Below are 22814 nucleotides of genomic sequence, written 5' to 3' on the forward strand. Positions count from 1 at the left end.
CTCTATTAACCTCTTAACCTCCTTTACCGGAGTTGCATTGAGTAATAGCTCCTATAATGAGTTCAGCAGATGCTCAGCTCCACCAGGTGTTTGCCAATTGCTGCTGGCTAGTCTGAAGGAGCTGAGAGGGGGAGTCGAGAGCACAGGGATGCTCTGTGAGGCGGAAGCTCAAAAGGTTGGAAACTGTAGCTCTGAGGAGGGGGGTTTGTCTTTGAAGGCGGGGCTAGGTCCAACCAGGAGTTTTGTACAGTTGAATGGTTGCCATGTCAACGAAAGAATTTCTTAAACATGCATGAAATAATCAAGGCAACACCCCAGGTTTATTTTTGAAGAGGGAATAATATAACATGAAGTAAATATAAAAAATAAAAGTCAATTTTACGTTAATACTGTCCCTTTAACATATCTGTTTTGGCCTGCTATGTAAGGATTGATTCAAAAATATTAATATTGATAATTCAGTATCAGAATCTGATTGATAACAGAGTGGTAATATTGATATTTAGTTTCCAATACACCCTTTCAATTTTGTTATATTTTTGTATTTGTCAACTCTACCTCAAAAAAGATTTTGTTTCTGATTTGATTTCAATAATAATAATTTTCACTTTGTTTATTTCTGAAATACACACAAATTATGTTTATATGCTATTAAAGTATTTCATTAGCATTTATAAACTTTATTCAAATTCTGTCCTAGGCTTGAACAGAATACTTCAAAGGAAAACCAACAAAAACACCTGAAGGTCAGAAGCTTGATGATATATTACACTTAGAAAGTATCGGTATCGGCAACACAAGCCCTTTATCGGATCAGTACCAAAATATGAAGCATGCCACACCTCTAGTAGTAACCAGTGTTTATTTTCATCTTGCTGCCATTTGTGTGTTGCGAGAAGAGGTTGGTAAAATTGATACACGATCCCGTAAAAAATTATTTACAACAGCAATATCAATATCGGATATTGATATTGGCTCAAATTTTCATCTCGGTGCATCCTTTATGAAAAGCCTGTGAATCCTACAGAACTCTGTAGCAGGAAGCCATCAGGCTTAAACAGCTTGTTGAGGGATTATTGTAGGAGACAAAACTTCAACAGATCTTATCCCAGCTGTGTCAAAGTCCTTACTTCTTTTTCTCCTCTCCGTTTTTTTTTTTTCCAGAAGAGGAGAGGTAAAGCGAGGAGAAGGGAAGAGAGGGGGGAGCGCAGCACTCCCTCCTTCGCTCAGAGATGCAGAGAGCAGAACTTGTGCCAGTGAGCCGGGCTTTGAAAGTGTAACGTAAGAATGGCAGATCACAGAGGCCAGAGGAAAATGATATTCTCCTCATTGCGACTCCCCCTGCTCGGGACTTTGTTGTGGGGGCTTCTGCTTTTAACTGGAACCAGGTTCTGTGTTGCTGCGGCATCCCGCACGGTGCGTATGAGCAAGCGCCGTCGTTTCTCTGCTCCCTGACGCGCGAGAACGGCGTGTTGAATTTGATGGCCATCAGTGAAGACCTGGGGTCTCCAGGTAGGGGCTTCTCACCTGAGCAGGTGGAAACCAAGGAAGCTCGGAAAGCAGAAGAGTTTCCCGTTTGTATTTAGCAACAGAAGCAGATAACTGCATGTTCTCTCCAAAACAAAAAAACATGTGTTCAAAAAGTTATTTTAAGTTTAAAGCACTATGGAATACAAGTTTATTAAAGAGTCTTTATTATGCATTTTCCTGACACATAAAGCCATTCTATAGCACAATGAAGTATGTTACCTTCAAAGAAATATGACTTCATAATTTCAAATTGGGTCTCTGTCGCTTTAAGAAACTCCTGCTCTTTCTGAAACTCTGCCTTCAAGAAGTTCTGGCAACATGGCTCCTCTATTAACCCTTTAATGTTTTTACCAATGTTGCACTGAGAAGTAGCTCATGTAAGTAGCGCTGCAGTTCCATCAGGTGTTTGCTAATTGCTGCTGGCTAGTCTGAAGGAGCTGAGTGGGGGTGGGGGGGAGCTGCTCTGTGAGGCAGAAGCTTGGAAACTGCAGTTCTGAGGAGGAGCTGCACCTTGAGGGCAGAGCTAGGTCCACCCAGGTGTTTTGCACAGCTGAATGGTTGCCATGGAGATTAAAGGATCTTTTTCAAACATGCATGAAAGAATCAGGGCAACACGCCATGTGTGTTTTTAATGAGTGAATAACACTATAACATGTAAAGCTCAAATAAAAGTTGATTTTAAATGACACTGTTCCTTTAAAAACCCATTCAGACCAAGTCCTGGTACTTGCACTGAAGGGTTCGAGTCCCAATTCTCTGGAGTGATCGTTTGTCCCGCCCTCTTTGCCCCCTTGAGCCACACTTCAACTAAAGCCCTCATCCAAGCCGACTTTGGCAAGTTGCATTACCCACAATTCACTGCTGCATGTCATCTTGCATTAAAAGTCGGCAACATGGCAACCTTCACTGAGCAAAAAGTGTCTGTCACGAAAAAATACTAAGTTTTCAAATGTAAAGATTTGAGATCATTTTTGTTTCACTCTGCTGTACGTGAATGAAAACTATTGCATTTCGCTCCGTTTTAAAAAAGTCTAGACAAAACACCTATGAGCGACATGGACTTAAAGTTTTATCACCATATTTTGTGGTACTGGTCCAATAAATGTGACGATAAGAACAAGTTTATTAAACATCTTCTAAACAACTGTGTAGCTGTGACTCCAAGGTAGAGGAATCACAGCCCCACAAATGCAAGTAGTCAGGATATGCTCCTGTATGACACCAGTCATATAAAGAAGTGTTATTTGTATCACTAAACTGCACACGTTTAATCATATTTTTAAATTATTAAAAATACTATTATTGAACAAACCTTGGAGAAAATAGTAAAAACAACAATCCTGACGATCCGGACAGTTTGGGAGGATTTTAAATATCATTAGTAGGAATTTTTTGTGACGACAAATCTAAATTCATATTATGAAAACAGATTATCATGATATGCTGTACCGCCACCTTCTTAAAACCCATACAACAGTTATTACTATTTCACTGAGACCCGCCATTTTGGATTTTAATGAAATAGCTCGTACTGTCCCAGTCCTCCAATTTTTACACGCTTGTAAACTTATGTGTACTTCGACCGAGTGCACACTTCGTAGAGGGGCGTAGGGCGTAATGGGAGTATTGCAATACTCTGCTGCAGGGCAGCCATGTTGGATTCTAAACCACACCAAACTTTCCACGCAGTCGAAATCTCGTCTTCAGGTCAGCAACATACTTTCTGAGAGTATAAATCCGTCATCAGCGCCCTGATCTTTCTTTTTGTATCCTAAAAAAAAAGTATTTTACAGCAGGAGGATTTTTAAACTGCTTTTCGCTGGTTGTTCTGTGCACTTTCATCAGATGTGCGAGAAAGGAAATCCAGAAGAACAGGAGTAAAATTTGATTTACGGCACGTTCTAAATCGGTCAGATCTTTATGTGTTTACCAAAGGACTTCAACTCCAGGGGTTAGTACAGAACTGATCACCTATTACATGTCTGACTGGAAATAAGTTCCTTTTTATCCAGTCTGGCTGTTTTATTTTCTCATTTTCACCAAAAGAGCAATATGTTATTGTGTACTCGTTCTGCTAAGGACAACTCAGATAGAAACATCTTGGTGTGGATGTTTTCAATTAGTAAGAAAAGATGAAAATCACATTATCAAATATAATCTCATTTTATCAGTGTGAGACACACACACACACACACACACACACACACACACACACACACACTTTGGAGCAGCTATAGCTTTTTTACAGAAGAGACTATAAAAAAAAAGAATAACCAGGACGACTTGATACGATCAGACAACCAGTGTTTGCCAATAGCTGTGTTGCAACTCTGGTGTTTTGGATTAAACAGACCTCTTAACAAGAATACTTCTTGATTTTCCTGCAGCGATGACATATGGCGGAGAGGATAAAAGTTAGAAACTTCGTCTCATAAAAGAATTCCTCTACACACACACACACACAAACTCAAACTACACAACCCTAAAATGTTTCTCATTTGCGATCTGATACGCCCTGTGTGTTTTCGCAGATTTGACACCCTGTCGAATCGAGCTAAAAAAAAATGCATCACGTTAATGCGGCGCCCCGTTTCATTCGGTAAATGCGCGTTTTGCCATTTGGGTTTTCTGTTTCAGGTGAGGAGCAAACCAGAAGGCCTCGGGCATTGAGGCGGCGCCTGTGGGACGGTGGGCGAAGCTTCGACCGCGTCTTTTAGGAATTAAACGACTTTTAATAGAAATTGGAGGCACAGATCTCATTTTAGCTGATTCAAACACATGCAAAAAACATATGTATGCACATGCCCGCACTCTCAAAGCCAGCTGGTATGCAGAAAATCCCACAGTTTGTCCAGAAATGAGTGCTTAGCCTTCAGTCTAAATCAAAAACAAATCCTCCCACAGCCAGATTCCAACATCAAAGGGGCAGATTGGACAAAAATCCCCTTTAAGGCCAAGTTAGCAGTGGATGGATGGTGTTGAGTTAATGCATAGAAAATTGTTATATTTACCCTCCTTTTTTATTATTATCATTAAAGCTGAAAGTCTGCTATGACTTCTCACTGCCGTGATGATGGAGCTGACACTTTACCCAGGAAACGGTTTCCTATGGGTCTTTGCTCAGACAAAAATCAGCAAAAAGCCTCTCCAGCTCCATTTGAACCCGTTTAAATCCTTCACTTCAAAACATTAAATAATCCAAAACACACACAAACAGAGAATATAATTAACATGCGACGTGCAGCCGCTTCCCTTCACTGTTATGTATGTGGCAAATATTCTGGAATCGATTTAAAAGTCCTGACTACCAATTTCATGCGTCGCTGCCATAAATCATGCACAACGCGCATGTCCTCGTCTGGTTTCTTTTGTTTTTATTTCTTTCTCTCATCATCTGAAGACTGACGTCGAGGTTCGCGTCAGCTCATCCGCACCCGAAATTTCAATCTCTGGTTTAATTTTGATATGACTGAAGTGATTTACGGACCCATTTTCCAAATTACTGAAAAGTTGATTTTATTTCAATAACTCAGCTCACCAAACGAGACACATTACAAATATTATTTTCACACAGATTGATGGCTTGCAAGGTTTATTTCTGATTATTAAAATGATTTTCTACTAATGGAAACGTCATCGTTTAATATTGAATCTTACATCGGACCGATGACGGGCTGAATGAAAAGTACGTTTAGCACTTTAAAGGTTTCTGTTTTCTAAACTTTCTTTCAATATGACAAATGAGCCTCATTGGAACGTATATTCTAATTTATTGAAAATAGCCACACATTTAACAGTAAAATAAAACTTCCCGCTGCTTAGTATAAAAGTCTCAGTTAATTTTAAGCACATGCTTGAATTGAATTATTATTTTTCAAAGTATTTCTGAAGTTTAGACTAAAACTAACAGTGTTTCACATTTTTTTACATTAGACAGGTTTTCATAAAGAAAAAAAAAATTCACATTTATGCAACAAACCCAATCTGAAGTTAGGAATGAAATCTGGCTTGCATGGTAATTAAACAAAGGCAGCATTAGCTGAAGTAAGTTAAACGTCTCCTTTTATTATCGCACTTTCCTTCTTGGTTTTCAACAAGCTAGTTCACCTCTGGTTTCATGTCATGTCCAACTAACCTTTTTGTTGAAAACACGGGACTCGTAGCTCTGACTTGTGTGTGAAGCATGACTCAGGCTCCCTTTGCATAACCCAATCGGACAGAGTGCCATAATATTTACACCAAAGACACAAAATGAAACTGTTTCACGCTGGCCAAAAGATCAAACTTTAAAAGAGTACAAAAGAAAACAGGAGGAGGAAAAGTGTTTAGGCTGAACGGAAGTGAACGTTGCATTTTGATTTTCAAAACTCAACGCAGAAATAAATCCTACATGTGAATCTCAATTTAACCTGGAGATACAGTGAAGTAAATCATTAAAGTCTGAAGTGACTGCAGACTGTGAGTTTTTTTCCAGACATCATACGTCCCGAGTATCCATCAATCATCCACTGCGTGACATTTCAGGCGCTGGTGTGATTTAAACACAGCGAGGTACTGCAGGAGTAACATGTTAATTAAAGTACAACCGTAGCATGTTGGCGAAAACTGGAAAGGTTGGAGAAAAAAAGAATGTTAGGGGGAAATTAATGATGCCCTTATGAACAGCTGAAATTCATTTACTTTGACAAAAAAACATGATGATGAATATAATCTTGATATAAAATACTAATAAAAACGAAGTCAAAACAAATAAAAACACTACATACTATGGATTGAAACAGGCAAAGTAAAACTCCAGTGCATTAATCATTAAACATGAAAAACAATAAACATCAAAATGAGCAAATGGCTGTTAAAATATAAGTACTGCATTTGTTTAATTTCAAAATTGTCAACTATTTGGGAAAAAAAAACACAGTCATTGCCAAAAGTTAACATTCATTCATCTGAAAATCAAACTAATCTCAGAGAAAAAAAAAAAGGTAAAAAGTAAATAAAGCTGAAATGTTTCAGATAAATAAGTTTGCACACGTTTTGAGTTTGTTAAACCGCCTCCTAGATTCATTTTCAGGAGTTAAAGCCAACATCAATGCTGGGCTGCCTCTAGTGATTCAAATGTACCGGAAGTAAAGTTTAGCTGCCATGTTACAATTTTTAAAAAATGTTTGTTCATTTGAACCCTTTCACTAAAGCCAAAGTTTGAAGACAGATTAAAATGATCAAAGTGGGATTTTTATTGTCACATCACTCCAGGAAGAAATATACAAATGTAGCCCATGTAGAAATATATTATATTTTTAATGTTTTTAGGCATCTGCTAGAAATGACAAAAATTACTTCAAGAGAAGAAAATTAGAGTTTTTGAAATGGCCTAGTCAAAGTCCAGGACTATACCTGACAGGATGTCTGAGGGGCCACTTGTGTACTAGAGATGTCCAGACTGAAAGTCAGTCAGGAGAAGTTTTATTAGAGCCACTGGACTAATGTTACAAAGTCTGGATGTGGGATGCTAACAATTCAACTTTCCCACAAAGAAGGTTGAATGGTTAAATGAAATTTGACATTATCATGGCTTCATTTTGTTGCACACAACTTGCTATTGTAACAGGGGCATACAACCTTGGATTGTAGCAATCACGTTCCCTTTTCTTTAAACCAGCTGAAAAGTGGCTCTCATGTCCCAGAAAACGTTCAGCTCAAATGTCGAACTACAGAACGAAAACCTTGGCAGCCTTCGTGTACGTCAAAGCAAACAGCAAAACTTAAGACCCGGCTTCAGAGTAAAAACAAACACTTCTGCGGGCCTTGTCCTTGCATTCTGACGTATTTAGTCTCGTAATAAACCCGGGGAGAGACGGCCAGTGAAGCTGAAAACCTCAGCAGGGCCGCATAACACCTTGACAATTCAACCCACATGTGCGGCGGCGTGCTGGGCCGCCGCCTCGGGGCAAGATGGCCTCTGCCGGGCCGGCATGTGGAAGAGGTTTTCCACTCAGCTGAACCTCCAGCACCTCCACCGGGTTCCCCGGCGCTCACCGCTGTTATACCGCCGCGGCTTCAAGCGTCGCCAGCCAGCTGCGGATTAACACCATTTGCACCTCGTCTCTCGGCGTGCAGGTAACACCCACGCCTCCACGGGGAGGTCCGTGCATTCCACGAACACGGAGTCCCGACAAGAGGCAGGCAAATATCTCAGGAAGGCCGGGTTTGTTGCCAACAATATTACATTTGCGAAAAGAGTAAATTGAATTCAAGCGCCGTAATGCAATAAGAAAGGGATAATCTAATTTGAGCTCAGCGCTGTTTTAAAATGCTTGAACAACTTCTTGAGGCGTTTTGTTTCGTCCTCAGAGAGAAGAGACACCGTGGCGTTTGGTGTTTTTCTTCTTCTCACGTCCTGCTATCGATCAAGCGCGTTTGGGTAAGGACCCTAAAAGAAACAGGCTCGCGATATCAAAGCTCGAGACATCTGTGTTTTATATGTACTTTTACTCAGAATGTCAGTCAGTCTGTCCTCCACTTGGCAAGATGCTCTCTCTCTTTTAACCTAAAAGTTTTTTCATTTTTTAGTTAAGTTACAATTTTCAGACTCACGAGTTGAGTTTTTGACCAAAGGTGTTCACATTGAAACTTCTGCAACATACGTTGATAATTAGGCATTAAACTCTTTATATATAATGTTAAATGATTTATCCAAGGCACAGGAACAATGGAGAGAAGAAAGATGCAAAAAGAAATTATTGGAATGGAAAGAATATAAGTTTCCTATGGAGATCGGAAAAGTATAGATTTTTTTTTACACATCTCAATAATATTAGAAAAAGACAGGCTCTATTCATATTTCCTTCCCTCTATCTTTTTGTTTATCCTTCCTCTTCCCCATTTATTTCCTTCTTTCCGTCTGTCTTTCCTACCTAGAAAGACAGACGGAAGGATAGAAGCTTCCGTCTGCTTCTATCAATCCTTTCTTCTAGATTTATCGGCCAGCTGATTTATCGGGGCTGATTTCCTTCATTTTGAGAGATCGGCCAATATTTACATGTCTCTTTTCTACATCAGCATAACCTCCAATCATCAGCCACTGTCCTCTCTGACTCTCCTGTTAGAAGTTTGACTGACAGATCGGCCCACCAGCTCATGTTAACAATAGTCACCCCCTGTTGCCAACTCAGCGACCTTCTTGCTATATTTAGCGACATCAGAAAAAACAACTAGTATTCATCAAAACAAGAATTGGCAGGTCAGGCGTTTTAAAGATCAGTAATTGGACAGAAAACTGAAATTGGTGCACCCCGACTTTCTTCCATACTTCTTTTGTTTAGTTTCCGTTCTCTCCATCAATCATTCATTCCTTTTTTCCATATTTTTCTTTCTTCCTATCTATCCGATCATTCTTTTTTCATTGTTTCCTTCCATTGTTCCTTACTTCCTACAATCTATTGATCTATCAGTTATTTCTTCCATACTTTTTTCTTTCCTCCTATACCTCCTTCCCTTACTCCACCAACTGAGCCTCTCATCCTTTTTGTCCATCCTATCACCATTTCTTCCTTATTTATTTCCTTCCTGTTGTACTTCCTCTTCTCTTTTTGTTTCTCTCCTCCTATCCACATCCCCTTCCTTCCATACTTCCTCCCTTTCTTTTTTACTTCATGAGGTTTTTCCCATCATAAATTTGAGAAGTAAAGAACTATCTGCCATTAATAGCGTCAAGGCTTTGCTTTCAACCTTTAAAAGTGTCCAAGAACAGAACAGAAACCTCTCTACATTTGCAAGAAAAGAACGGCAGACCAAGTGAAGAGATGCTCAAATAAAGTACAGCAACAAAGGTTTTTTTTTTTTGAGAGTGCTGACAAGCGGCTCAGCTGGTGTGGAGCTGGAGTGGGTGGAGCCAGTCGGTGAGTGGAGGGGTGAGAGTGGGAGGTGTTGGGCCGGTTGGGGAGGGGGGTCTGCCCTCTGACATGACCCCGTCACATGAGAGGTGAGCCAACACGTAACGTGGGCCCGTTAAACAGCTCGACACCAGGTAAGAGACCGATTCCATCCGCCTCGTTTCATATGCTGATGATACCGTGTGCTCTTTATTTGACCTCCAAACCCTAAAACAACAAACAGCCGTTTAGTTTTAGCACAGATTCCATCAAGTTGGGCAGAGGTTTTTCAATTGGCAAAAATAAAAGCTACAAAAAAGACACCAGGAAGGTGTCAGGGCCTGACAGTGGTTAGGGAATCTAAGAAAAGCAAAAAATAATAATAAATGGAGTAAATCTTTATGTTGGTGGTTGTAGTTTAGTACAGAGAATGTCGACGCTTTCCAGAAGTTCACCTGAACATTGTTCTCTCAGCAGCCATTCAGTCGCTGTAAATGAGTGGCACCTTTCACGGGCAGCAAACAGGCCGACATTCAGCACAACAAAACAGACCAGGCCACGTGGCTGCAGGTAGACAACTGGGAAAGATGGCCGCGTTTTAAACCACAGACGGTACTAGTTTTCATGGAGTACACAGCCAGATGTAATTTAATAGTTTTTAATCAGACTGAACTTAGAATGTAACAAAATATTGAGTTTTCTAATGGATACAGATGATTGCTTTGTCTTTTAAGAGCAGCCGACAGGGTGTGAACTGTAGATGGATTATATACGCAGGTTTGTTTATTGTTGATCTGCCACACATATGCTGGATGGCGTTTTGAGTTTTCATCAGTGCTGCACTGCCCTCAAGTGGTCATAGCTGGAAACTGCACTCTAAAAGATTGGCGACGGAAACAGTTCTCCTTCAGTAACTCTGGTCTTTGTCCATTATAGCCTAGTAGGTGTCGATACAGATGAAGTATCTCTTCAGCATGGCATTATTTAATGGTCCAAGTTAGAGAAATTTACTATTTAACTTCACCGATCAGAGATTTTGTGGCAGATTGTGGATCACCTGGTTTTTTTGTTTTTTTTTTCTTAAGTCTTTTACCTACCTTTTACACTAATTTAAGTTGATTACATTTTCTCCTAAAAAACAGAACTAAAAATAATACATTTGTGTTTTCAACGTCCAGATTTAATTTACAATTGATGTGTTTCAGAGTCACTTAAAACAATGATTTCTTCAAAACAGTTTTGGAGTCAAATAGATTTATAACTTTGAAAACCTACGAATTCAGTCATTTTTGATCCAAGTGTTGGAACAAAATATAATTATTCATAAAATCCACCTAGAAAGAATAGCAATGCATCTTTAACTCTTTTAAAAGTGTAATTATTGCTTTCCAACTCTAGAAAACGTAACAAGAACTTGTAATTTTTTTCTACAAGATAATTTCATTCTAAATGCCAACAGTGTCCAACTTTAAAATGCTAAGGAAACAAGTCTGATTTATTGTAAGATGCTTGAATCCTTTATTATAGCAAATAAAGTTCCTCTTTGTTATGAGCAATCGGTCATTTACACGCTCTGCAGAACTTCACCATTATTACTTCAAAACAGGATAGCATAATTACAGGTTAAACATTTTGAATGTTCTTTGAGATCTTTAGCAACTAGTGCAGTTAGCATCACTGACAGCAGACTGTGTGGATGTCATCTGCACAGATTGTAGACTTTCACCTTAACTGTAAAGGTAACATTTCTTAATCCAATATGCTCCATCATGATGGACTAAAGAGGTCAACTTTGCTGTTCTATGTTCAGCTTCCCGTTGTTTGTTGAAGTCTAGCTGTTTGTTTTTCCTGTCGCTTCCTTTACATAGATTCTTTACAAATAGATTCTCGTCTATTTGTGGTTCAGTATTCAGACGCACTTATTTGTGTAGTTTTCTGTCCAGAGTATTGCCAGAAAGCTCGTCTCTTGGTGCTGATTTGATGTGTCCGTAAGAGCGGAGCTAAAGAAGACGATGGACATTACCTTCTGTGGTTGTTCAAGTGTAAAACTGGTTACCAGCTAATTTCTCAGTGAACTGAAACTACACACTTTAACTGCTAGGTACAATTTAAATACACATATCAAATATAATTTAACCTTTTTAACCAGTTTTTTATTTGTAAATCCGTTATTAGTAATTATAACATCAATAAAAATTAGCATTGCCATTTAAGGGTCATCACTTGAAGGAAGAATGATAGCACCTGTCTTGTATTGTGGTCTGACATTAACTTTTGTCACAAAAAGTGCTTTTTGTTTTGTTTCTGGTCATTAAAATATACGTTTTAAATATTATAGCCATGTTTTTTGGAGTTTTGGCACATATAGTTCCTGAGCAAGTTTCACCAGACATTGATAAATTGTTCAGTAATTGTTGCTGGTAATAGTTCAGCTATGTTTGTTTTTTTTTTTTATGAATACACTGATTTGTATACTGTCATTATTGTGGAAATTGAAATCTAAGAAGCTAGTGACTAAATAAATGCTGAAATCTGGGGTCCCTAAAAACATGTTTTTATGCTTTCCGCTAATTGTTTCGCTAACTGGGCATCTGAAGTACTGGGTTGCATTTTAGGAGCTGAAAAATGTCGCTTGAGGTTGGACCAGCTTGTGGAAGACCTTATTCTGAAATGTTTTACTTTGTTTTATTTAGAGACATACAGTGTTCCTAAAACCCTTTAAGTTTTCTGAGAACAATATTTAATAATTATAATCTCTGTACTAGAGTGATCTTACAGAGTATGATATGCGGAAGCTTTCACGGGACATTTTGGATGTGATGTACACATTATACTCACTCCTGGCTTTTCTGTACCACAGATACACTGAAAATTGTTTATTTTTTTAAATCTATATCCTGCACTCATTTAAGTCTGGGTTGATTGAACACAACAACTTCAAATGGGTTAAAAGTGACTGATGTTTAGCATTTAGACTAACAAGGACTGTGGTCGATGTTGGATATAGTAGCTAGCACTAGCTTGTGCTAGCTACTTACGGCTAGTGGCATCTTTGTGAGCAGACTTGTTTCTTAGTGTGAACATCGTCATAATACATCATTTTTAGCATTTCTTATTTTATCCCGAGGCTCCGTCTAGTCTCTTCTCAAACCAAACATTTGGTCATAATTTCTGGCTCAGTGTTTGGTTAGAACTTCTTCCCAAAACAACATAAACCCCTGATTTAGATTAACCCAGCAGTTTTGCCGTGCAAACTTTCTTTGGGTTTGCGTTAACAGTAAAAGCAGGATTATTTTTGAGAGACGAAGCTCTAGATACGTCAAGAATAACCAGTGTGCTTTCTGTGTTTGCTGCAGGCGGTTCACATGTTACTAGTCTGGCAGGAGGAAAGGAGTTCTGCTAAGAGAGAATGTGCAGCTGTCATCAGTAAGTAAGGCGCATCAAAACTACAAGCTCCCTACCTGCTGTATGATAAACTACCGATGTGTCGACAGGGCCCAGAGTCATACTTTCTATGTAACAAATTTCTTTATACAAATTTGGACTGTGTGGTTGGTTGGTTGTTCTGACTGTTTCTTTAAGGTTTTAATACGAAAATAACATTTTAGTTTTATCCAACTAAAGCTTCTTGTAAAGTTCAAACTCATCTCATGTTTTTAAAAAAACGGTTGATGTGTTTATTTGACAGCAAGTATAATTCAGCATGTGCTATTCAAATCATTTAGCTATGTATTTAAGCCAATTTGAGTAGAAATTCAGGGCAAATGGTAATAATTAGATGGTAGAATATTCATACTTTTTAAAAAATGGAAGCAAACACAGTTAAAAAAGTTGCAGAGAAACTCATCGTGTCCGTGATTAAATTTAAATCAACTCTTCTTTCTTATTTTAATCACATGCTTACATACTATAGGACTTGTTGGTAAATAAGCTAATATAATGGTGGCAAAAATTTCCCAACTTTTAAAATAGTCCCAAAGGTATTAAGCCATCTACATTCACACACAGTTGTCCCATGGTTAATCTGTATGGTTTGATGTAAAGTGGAGCTGTAGCTGTTCTGTGGGAACACTTTCATCGAGGTTTAGGAATGGGCTTACTTGAGTTATTACCAAAAAACAAATAAATATGTTCACTGATGCTCGTTGGTTTGGCCTGGTTAGTGATCTCCGCTCTGATGGATTCCTATAAGCTGTTGTCAGGACTCAACCAGGCCAGTCAAGTTTCCCCCACCAAACTTCATCATCCATCCTTTTCTTTCTGGACCTTGCTTTGTGCACTGGGGTACAGTCATGTTGGAGCAGGAAGGAAATTGCCCAAAATCTCTTGGCACGATGAAGCCTTCAGGTTTTTTTTGGAACTAGAGCAGCGCAAAGCCTGAATCAGAAAAATAACGCCTCGCCCTTTTTACCAAACGTTACACTTGACACGATGCAGTCAGGCAGGTTGTTGTTGTCCAGGCAACTGCAAAACCAAGACTTGTTCATTGGGTTGCCAGATTTGTCCCTCCAGGCAACATGTCTCCAATGTCCTAGAGTCCAACAGAAATGGGTTTATACCTTTGTATCCAACAATTTGAATTGCTATGGTCTCATGTAACACTATGATAGTCATTCCATGACGCTTTCTAAGGACTGTTGAGTTAATCTGAAGTTTGGAGGACTGTAACCATCATCTGGTGACCCCCGCTGTGTGATGTAACGTGGCGGAGTCGAAGTTGATCTAAATCACTTCCAGTTTGTAGTGATGCCACCTACAGTTGGGACAGAGACTCTAGGGACTAGATTTTATACACGTGTAGTCATGTTGTGGTTGTAAAACCTGAGTTTAATGGGTTGCAGGCAATTTAGCAAATATAACGTTCTTAGTATGTTCACTACACAGGTGAAAAATATATATTTAAGTCAGTGTACTAAAATCTAGAATTGTAATTACATTTACAACATTTACAACAAAATAATTGAATTCAAATATGATTAACATTCAATTTAAAGTGAATTTACTTTACTATTCTGTGCTAAAATGGAATTACTTCATGTATACTTATAATTTAAATATAAATTTTTTGTGCTTATTTCATGCTAAAATGATACATTTTGGTGTTATTTCCAATAAATTTATGGTGTTTAAACTTGTATTATATATATATATATATATATATATATATATATATATAAAAACTATTTCCATAACACTTTACAAATATTTTTAGAAATATATGAAGAGGTTCATTTATTGAAACAATTTTATTATGCATAAAAAGTATATGTAGGTAACAGGCAAAAATACAATAATATTTATGCTTTAATTTAGTTGAATTAAAGCATAAACTTATGGTACTTTAAGTATGCTTGTAACTTTACAATGGACTTCTCTTAAAATATATTTTAAATATCCCACCTGTCTTTCTATAAATACCACGCCTTTAACAATTAGTTGATGCAATGAAACATGAATTTCAGAAACATGTAGCATATTTAAAATATACTTTAAAACAGATTCATTTTTTCACTTTGTAACCACTCTCTAGAATAGCCAACATAAACCATGTGGAGGGAAAAATGAGTTTTTGACTACTATTTTTATAAATAAAATGAAGTTTTAGCCAACTTCTTTTCTAACTTCCTGGTACAGTTAGCTTAATACCAGTTTGTTATTGACATTAACAAGTGGAGCTTTGTCTTCAGCAGAATTTTATTATTATTTTTAATTAATTTCTAACTCACCACCTCCACAAACAATGTTTGCCTTCACACGGCAGCTGGCCGCTGGGTTTCGGCCGCCTCCTGTCCCCGCCGTGGCCGGAGTCCATCAGCACATTTCTAGCTTGTGTAAACACGGTAAAAGCAGCGGCCGCGCCCGGGTCAAAGTAGCTACTCTCTCCCAGCGGTTTTCACCGCGTCTCTGTGACAGTTCATCCTGAATGAGCCAAAAGCAACGCGGCGGTGGCGCTAACTGGCAAACAAAGGCACAGGAGGCTAAAATTAAAGCTGCCGGCCGTGTTGCTCACACGTCAGAGGGAAGGCGGAAGTCCAGCTGGGCAGTTATTGGTTGACTGAGCTGCACGCGCTGGTTCACGGGGAGCTTCGGTCTAAACCGGGATGTTGCGACGTCAGTCCTTCGTGGGCGCCGTGGGGGGCGAGAGGGAGGATTTTTGGGTGCTCATTTGCGGTAAGTTTCGCTGTAGTTTTATTTGTATATCTTGCTTTTTAAAATCAGACTTGACATGCATTTTGCAGCCTTTACTCAAAGAATGTCCCCCGAGATAAATGTATTTGCTTAATCAGACAAAAATCCACAATAACACAAAGGATCTTGTTGATCATGGTAACTACTAGAAATAAACAGTGATCATAAAGAGTTGTATTTTTGCATGAAAAATCATTGCACTAGTTGTACAGCAAATAGCATACACGGATTATGACTACATCAGGTGAAATGAAGAAATGATCTCTTCATCATCATCACACTTGTCAATGTGTGGGATATGTTAAACAATCAATCAGTGAGTCGAGTTTATTTATATAGCACATTTAAGCAACAAGTCAGTTCAACGTTATTTATGTCATAAAGACACACAAATAAAAAGTCCTAAAAAAAAAAAGAACATACTGTCAAAAATTGAGAAACCAGTGACAAACATTACAGTTTGACGAATGCCATCATCAAAACCATCAACACGCGTCAAATATGTTGGTCAATATTCCCTTTATTATAGTTCAAAGGCAACTCTGAACAGGTGGGTTTTTAGCTTTGATTTAAAGTTAAGCCTCAGTTGAATATTGTGTTGTCAGAGCTTATGCATTAGATAGAAAATTATTTGAGCGAGTTCAACACAGAATCAGATTATGACGACTAGACAATTCAGCCCAATTCCAAAAACTTAAGCTGTTATGCGACGGATCAGTGGCATTGAGTGACCGAGGCTTACTGATGGGAGAGCAAAGAGTGTGCCGCATCGTCCGACTCAACAGCAAGCAAACAAGTTATGTTACTGCCGGTTCTGACAGAACGATGTATGAAATACACATCTGAGCTTCATGGGGTAACCCAGCAGAAGACCCCTGATCGTAATGTTACGCCTCATTGGTGTGTATTTCAAGCTGCGACATTGTCTGTCTGGTGTTTGTCTCATGCAGAGAAGGAGTTCATTGTGCAGAGATGGCCATGGTATGCCTAACGGACTTTGAGGAGTACGCAAAGGCACATCTTTCAAAGGCCACCTGGGATTATTACGCAGCCGGAGCAGATGAATGCTGCACGAGAGACGACAATCTGCTGGCTTACAAAAGGTACACTGGACATAACATGTCATGTCCACACAGCTTTTGACTTATTTACTTTTACGTTGACGCAATATTTAAAATCTGTGTGGGGTTACATCTCTTATTAGGTTTAATATTGAGTTGTTGACCATTTAGAAACTCATTTTTTTGTGGACTTTGTGCTGTTTTGACACATTTTTGCCTTCTCTGAGCAGTCTCTGGTAAGGTGAAGTTGTATAATAATTAACCTGTTGCTACATTTTAGCCAGACCCACTGTTAGGACAGAGAAACATTTTTGGAAGTTGATTCCTTGTTCCATAGGGGAATGATGATGAGGGAATGATTTTGTTTTTCCTTTTGTACGAATTGAGTCAAAATCTGATGTAGTGAGGGAAGAGCTGAGTCAAAAAAATAAAGCTCTCAAATTAGAGACGATCGAGACATTTGGATCATACATGAAAGAACAAGAATGAAACTAATCTACCAACAGATTCTTCCAAAGACTTGCAGTGTCTGGAAAAAGGTGGTCTGGTATCAAGATACCTTGTGGTCTCCACAGTTTGAAGGTTTTCCAGCCCCACTGGATGAAGCTCTTCGGATTTCTTGTTGAAGGGACTGTATGGGTGCGTTCACACTGCAGCCTGAAGTGACTCAATTCCGATTTTTTTGATATAATACGACCTGTATCCGATCTTTTCATGGCAGTGTGAACAGCACAGGTCACACTGTCTGACCCATATCCGATACGTATCCGATTCAAATGCGACCTCACGTTCAGGTCGCATTCATCCGAACTGAACGTCACTGATTCTCAACAAATCTCACTATTCTGCGTCCTGATACACGCAAGTGGGAAGAAAAACAACAACCATGACGGATTATATGAGGATTAAGTTGTTAATATGCTGCTCCGGCCGAACAACAACTTCAAATATGTAAGCTAAGCTCCACCGTTAGCCTCCATGTTTACTTCCGCAAACACTTAGCACTTCTTCTTTTTATGGCAGTTGGCAGAACACTGAGAACGCTGACGCTATTGCGCCCTCTACTGCGCATGCGGGACACTTTCAGGTCGTTTGCCCGTTCAGACTGCAGAACGCCTACAGGTCGCATTTACTGGCAGTGTGAACGGCCCCGGCAAAAAAAATTGGAATTACCAAAAAATCGGAATTGAGTCACTTCAGGCTGCAGTGTGAACGCACTCTATGTTGACTTTGACAAGGTTCTGGCTTGGAATCCTGGGTTATGCCCTGGTCTCTGTCCTGGAGCCATTACCCCTAAAATATATTTTTAGAAAAGTGGATGATCTCTGTGTGATCATCATTCTGTAGGTGAAACAATCAGCCTGTTAGGGCAAATTCACACACATTTATACGTAGATCGGTAGGCAACTTGGGGGAAAGGCACAGATGTTTAACTGGAATTACAAGAGGAACTGACATTCTTCCGATTGCAAGATGATTACTCTGTCTTGCAATACTTTTATTGGAACACCACCAAGAAAAGTATTGGTGGTGTCCCAATACTTTTATAAGTATTACATTTGTCCAGGCCTGTTTCATTAGTTTATTTTTTTTTATGTATATAATTCTGTTGAACCACATTTGACCAATGATTTTCATTGGTTAATTTCAGTAATAATAGATAAACTTCAGCAAGTTTTACCAATAGTTACTTTAGTCTTTTCTAGTTATTTCAGTGACCACTGTGGGTTTTTAAATCATTAACAGAGGACTACCAACAGTTTTATCGACGTCTGTAAACACTACAAGCTTGGTGGTTTGTTTTCAGAGACTTTTTAACAGTATTCTATGGCTTTTCCGCCCCATTTTTTTCTTCAAAACAAGTCATATTTCTGTTCAGACATTGTCATGTATCGTTGTAACATCAGGGCCTTCCAAACCTCCTTGGAGAGTTTTCCTTCATAGAGAACCAATCAATCCCATTGAATTATTCATGTCTGTCCTCCAGGATCCGTTTGAGGCCTCGCATCCTGCGGGACGTGTCAGTGAGTGACACGCGCACCACGGTGCAGGGGAAAGAAATAAGCTTTCCCGTCGGCATTGCGCCAACGGCCTTCCACTGCCTGGCCTGGCATGAAGGCGAGGTGGCTACAGCTCGTGGTGAGTCACATTCGTCTCCATGTGTCGCAATGAGCGAAAGTTTTATCCTCCTTTTGACGTCTTCAACTTTTACCTCCAAAATAGAAAGTCTTTGTAATGCTTTTTTATTTCTACTTAATTTTTTGCTCAGTACATCAGATACTCCGTCGTAAATTGAAGTTGCATTTTGGCCACAGATTTGGAGGATCTCGTGGGGGAGAGGATGATGAAAACATGAACTCGGTTATGCACTGGAAGATTTACTAACGCTATAAAACACCAGCTAATGAGAGTAAAATAGTCAATGTCTTCCTTATCCCAAATGACAATGATCCTAAATCACGCCGCTGATGCAGAAAACACACATCTGAATAGAAAGCATAAGAGCTCAGACAGGCCTCATGCAGGCGCCAAACCACAACATTGCTGAGGCCGGACCAAATCGCTTTGATAGATATCGAACGAGAGACTATTCAGCGAAACGCTCATTAAGGAAACCTGGAGAACTATTTGTGAATGCAACTGGCTTATGTAGTGAAATGTGTTTAGTCTGTTTAGTCATTCATTCATTTACTCTCTTCTCAGACGTTTTTAATTCTTAGGACTTCAGGTGGGGAAAAAAAAGTGTCCGACATGTGTTTGTATTACTCTGTGTTTGACTCACTTCAGTTCGTACCAATTGACAGCACATGTTGGCATTTTGCAGAAAATCCAGTTCGCCTGTTGCAGAAATCCTTAATTCAGCAACAGCGGTAGTACTCAAACTGAACACTAGAGGGAAGTGTTGCAAGCTGAACCAGCAGCTTAACAAGGATCATTAATTCATTTATTCAAAGAATCAATCAGACATTCAATCTACCCCAAACTCTGCTGTCGTTAATATGGCCACAAAAACTATTCATAGGGTTAGAGGCAGACTTATTGAGCACCGGTGCAAAATATTGATCCTAATTGTCATTTTTCATCTACAGTACCTCACGTAAGTATTCATGCCCCTTGAATTTCTACATCTTTTTTCCCTTTAGAACCACAAACATCATTGTTTGTGTGGGACATGATTTTTGCTGCAGATTTTTATTGCTCCCTCTTAGCTTTGGACAGTTAGAGACTGAAGTTTTGCCTATTCTTCTCTGAAGAATGGCTCAAGTTCAGACGGACTGGATTGAGTCTGTGAGGATCAGATAAAAAACCCCCAAAAAAACTGAATCCTAAATTCTCCACGTTTGGTTCTGGGGATGAAGGACAGACCAGAACCAGAAGGCCTGAGTGGTCTGTACGGTTGATACAATGACAACGGAGCTCTAGTGTATTTTAGTGTTAAGTTATTCAGTTATGTATAAGATAACAAAAGTATTTTAAAGTCTATTCTTTGAGCCTTGGACTTTAAAACTGGAGTTATTTGCTCAATCTACCTGTGAACACACTATCTTACCTTAGGGGGTTACGGATATAGAAATGCTTGCTAAACTTTCCAAATTTTAATTTATAAAAATAAACTTGAAAACCATGTATTTATTTCCCTTTCGACACACAGTACTATGCTACTTTCCCAAGCACCGTAAATGTGAATATTAAACCTCTGTACCTTTAACGGAAGTCCCACCATCGCTGATCACACCACCGATTCCCCCCACACAGCCACCGAGGGTCTCAACACCTGCTACATCACCAGCACCTACTCCACCTGCTCAGTGGAGGAGATCGTTGCGGCGGCGCCCAGTGGCTACCGCTGGTTCCAGCTCTACGTGTACCGGGAGAGGAAGCTGTCCGAGCAGCTGGTGCACCGGGTGGAGGCGCTCGGCTACAAGGCGCTGGTCCTCACGGTCGACGTGCCCTACACGGGAAAGCGCCGCAACGACATCCGCAACCAGTTCAGGCTGCCGCCGCACCTCAAAGTCAAGAACTTTGAGGGAGTTTTCGAGGTAAGAGAATGAATCGGCACAGCCAGTTAGAAACTGTGCAACAGCTGTTGAGTCACAGTTAAAAGCAAAAGGTACATGCTGCGGCTTTAGGTTGTGCAACCTAAAGCCGCAGCATGTAGCTTTTATAAAAAAAATGTTTTTTTATGCATTTATTTTGTGGCAGTATAGTGTGAGACAGATAATCTATAAAAAAGTCAAGCTCCTCCATTTCCTCCATGTCCTACTATTGCAATATGCAGAAAAGCACTGCTTCCGGTTAAAAACAACCAATCAGAGCCAGGAGGAGGGTCTTAGTGCCGTCACTCACACTCGTGAACATGCTGCTAGATGGGCTAATGGTGAAAAAAGCAACTTACCGTTTCAAGAAAGCTGTTTATCCAGTGTGATCGGTAGCCATGCTAACCAGCATTAGCATGAGCTCTTCCTTTGGAAAGAAGCTATAGCATAGCAGAGAGCAAGGGAGAGACGGTGAGCACATACACAAGCTCTAAAAGTTGCATTGAAAGTCCATTAAAAATGCCAACTTTGCATTAAATTGTCACTATTTACAAAATCATGCAAAGTTGGCATTTTTAATGGACTTTTAGAGCAACTTTGCATTAAAAGTGTCATTATTTACCAAATAATACTTCATGACAACAGTTATAAACATTTATAAAGACTCCTTCATGTTCATGACAGATGTTATGTCATGTTTTTGACAGTGTCATGTCAGTCTTATGAACACCCCTTCAAATAAAGTGTCACCAAAAAAAATGTTTTTTACATATTTGTTGTCACTATGTTGTGAAAGTATAAGACAGTTACATACTATAGTTTGAAGGCTTCCATTTTAATTTTTCTAATGCGATATTAGAAGTTGAAGTGTGATATTTTTTCTTACTTATTTCTGTCCCTTGGTGATAATTTTATTTTGAGGAAGTAAAACTTAAGTGACAAAGTTGCACTCTCATAAAACCTAATCTAATGCACACAACTCACAAACCAGGTTGAAATCTAACCCAAAGTTTGTAGTTTCCAATATTATTACCTACAACCACTCTTGATTTTTGACGAGCGAACCTTTACGGGAGCTGTACTTGTCGCACTATAAGCAGGAGACGAGCGTCCCAGAGGAGTACGGGATACCGGCCAACACCTTGGACCCGTCTATCAGCTGGAAGGACATCTACTGGCTGCAGTCTATCACCCGCCTCCCCATCATCATCAAGGGCATCCTGACCAAGGAAGACGCCGAGCTGGCCGTGGAGCACGGCGTCCAGGGTATCATTGTGTCCAACCACGGGGGGAGGCAGCTGGACGGCGGCCCAGCGTCGGTACATGCTAAACATATTCCTCATAACTTCATCTTAGAAAAGGAATTTGTCATAAACAGAGTCATACAGTGTGACCGTGGAGTCACTATCATTAGTTTAAAGAACTGAGTTGCTTAAAAAGAAGAGTAAGCAGCTTCAGTTATGTCTGAGAGCTAAACAACAGAGTCAGTGATGTTGTTTTATAACAAAATGAGAAAACCTTCTGAAAATGGATGGCTTGTAACACTGTTTTTACAGAACTAAAAAAAAACATCTTTTTTTAATATATTTTTTACATTGTTTTGAAGATCCCACTTAAAAAGCTTAAGATCTTCTAAAATTATTTTGTTCAATAAATTTATGGTTTTCCCAAAATCCGGATTAGATTTATAATGAGCTCTACTGAGCTCATTATAGGAGCTACTTCTCAGAGCAACACTGGTAAAAATGTTGTTGAGGGTTTCTTAAAGAGACAGAGGCCCAATTTCAAGGCGCTGCATTAGAAAGTCAAATTTATTGTAAGTCATATTTGGTATATGTTGAGTTTTTATAAAGTACTTTTATAGCCCTTGATTGTGCTATAACATGACACTATATGTCTGGAAAATACATAACACAGCCCCTTTAATACAACACTCAAAGATGGGACTAGTGTGATGTTCTGACCATGAATTTATTTTAAAACACACACATTTGACTTTTTTTTTTTGTAGAGCAGTTTGCCAAAACGCTAGGCTAACGTTAGCATGTTTGCTTTGTTTTTGTATGACCTGTTGATTTAGCTTTCAACCTCCAGTAAGTTCCAGTGAATCATGAGCCAACAACATC

The 22814-nt window shown here is 39.3% G+C and overlaps 1 protein-coding gene and 1 long non-coding RNA gene across 3 annotated transcripts in view; one reads left to right on the top strand and one right to left on the bottom strand.

Moving 5' to 3' along the window:
* Nucleotides 1–15571, bottom strand: part of LOC107832984 (uncharacterized) — a 21639-nt gene extending 6068 nt beyond the window's left edge. For both annotated transcript variants that reach the window (XR_001658692.1, XR_001658691.1), the window contains exon 1: nucleotides 15128–15571. This is a non-coding gene — a long non-coding RNA (uncharacterized LOC107832984). The remainder of the gene's footprint in view (nucleotides 1–15127) is intronic.
* Nucleotides 15572–15594: 23 nt separating this feature from the next.
* Nucleotides 15595–22814, top strand: part of hao2 (hydroxyacid oxidase 2 (long chain)) — an 11431-nt gene continuing 4211 nt past the window's right edge. The window contains 5 exon segments of the mRNA XM_016660917.1: nucleotides 15595–16417; nucleotides 16541–16693; nucleotides 18639–18790; nucleotides 20408–20691; nucleotides 21789–22115. Coding sequence (XP_016516403.1) covers nucleotides 16335–16417; nucleotides 16541–16693; nucleotides 18639–18790; nucleotides 20408–20691; nucleotides 21789–22115 — 999 coding nt within the window. The 5' untranslated portion in view covers nucleotides 15595–16334.

Source organism: Poecilia formosa, unplaced genomic scaffold (assembly GCF_000485575.1).
Source record: "Poecilia formosa unplaced genomic scaffold, Poecilia_formosa-5.1.2 Scaffold302, whole genome shotgun sequence".
NCBI classification, from domain to species: Eukaryota; Metazoa; Chordata; class Actinopteri; order Cyprinodontiformes; family Poeciliidae; genus Poecilia; species Poecilia formosa.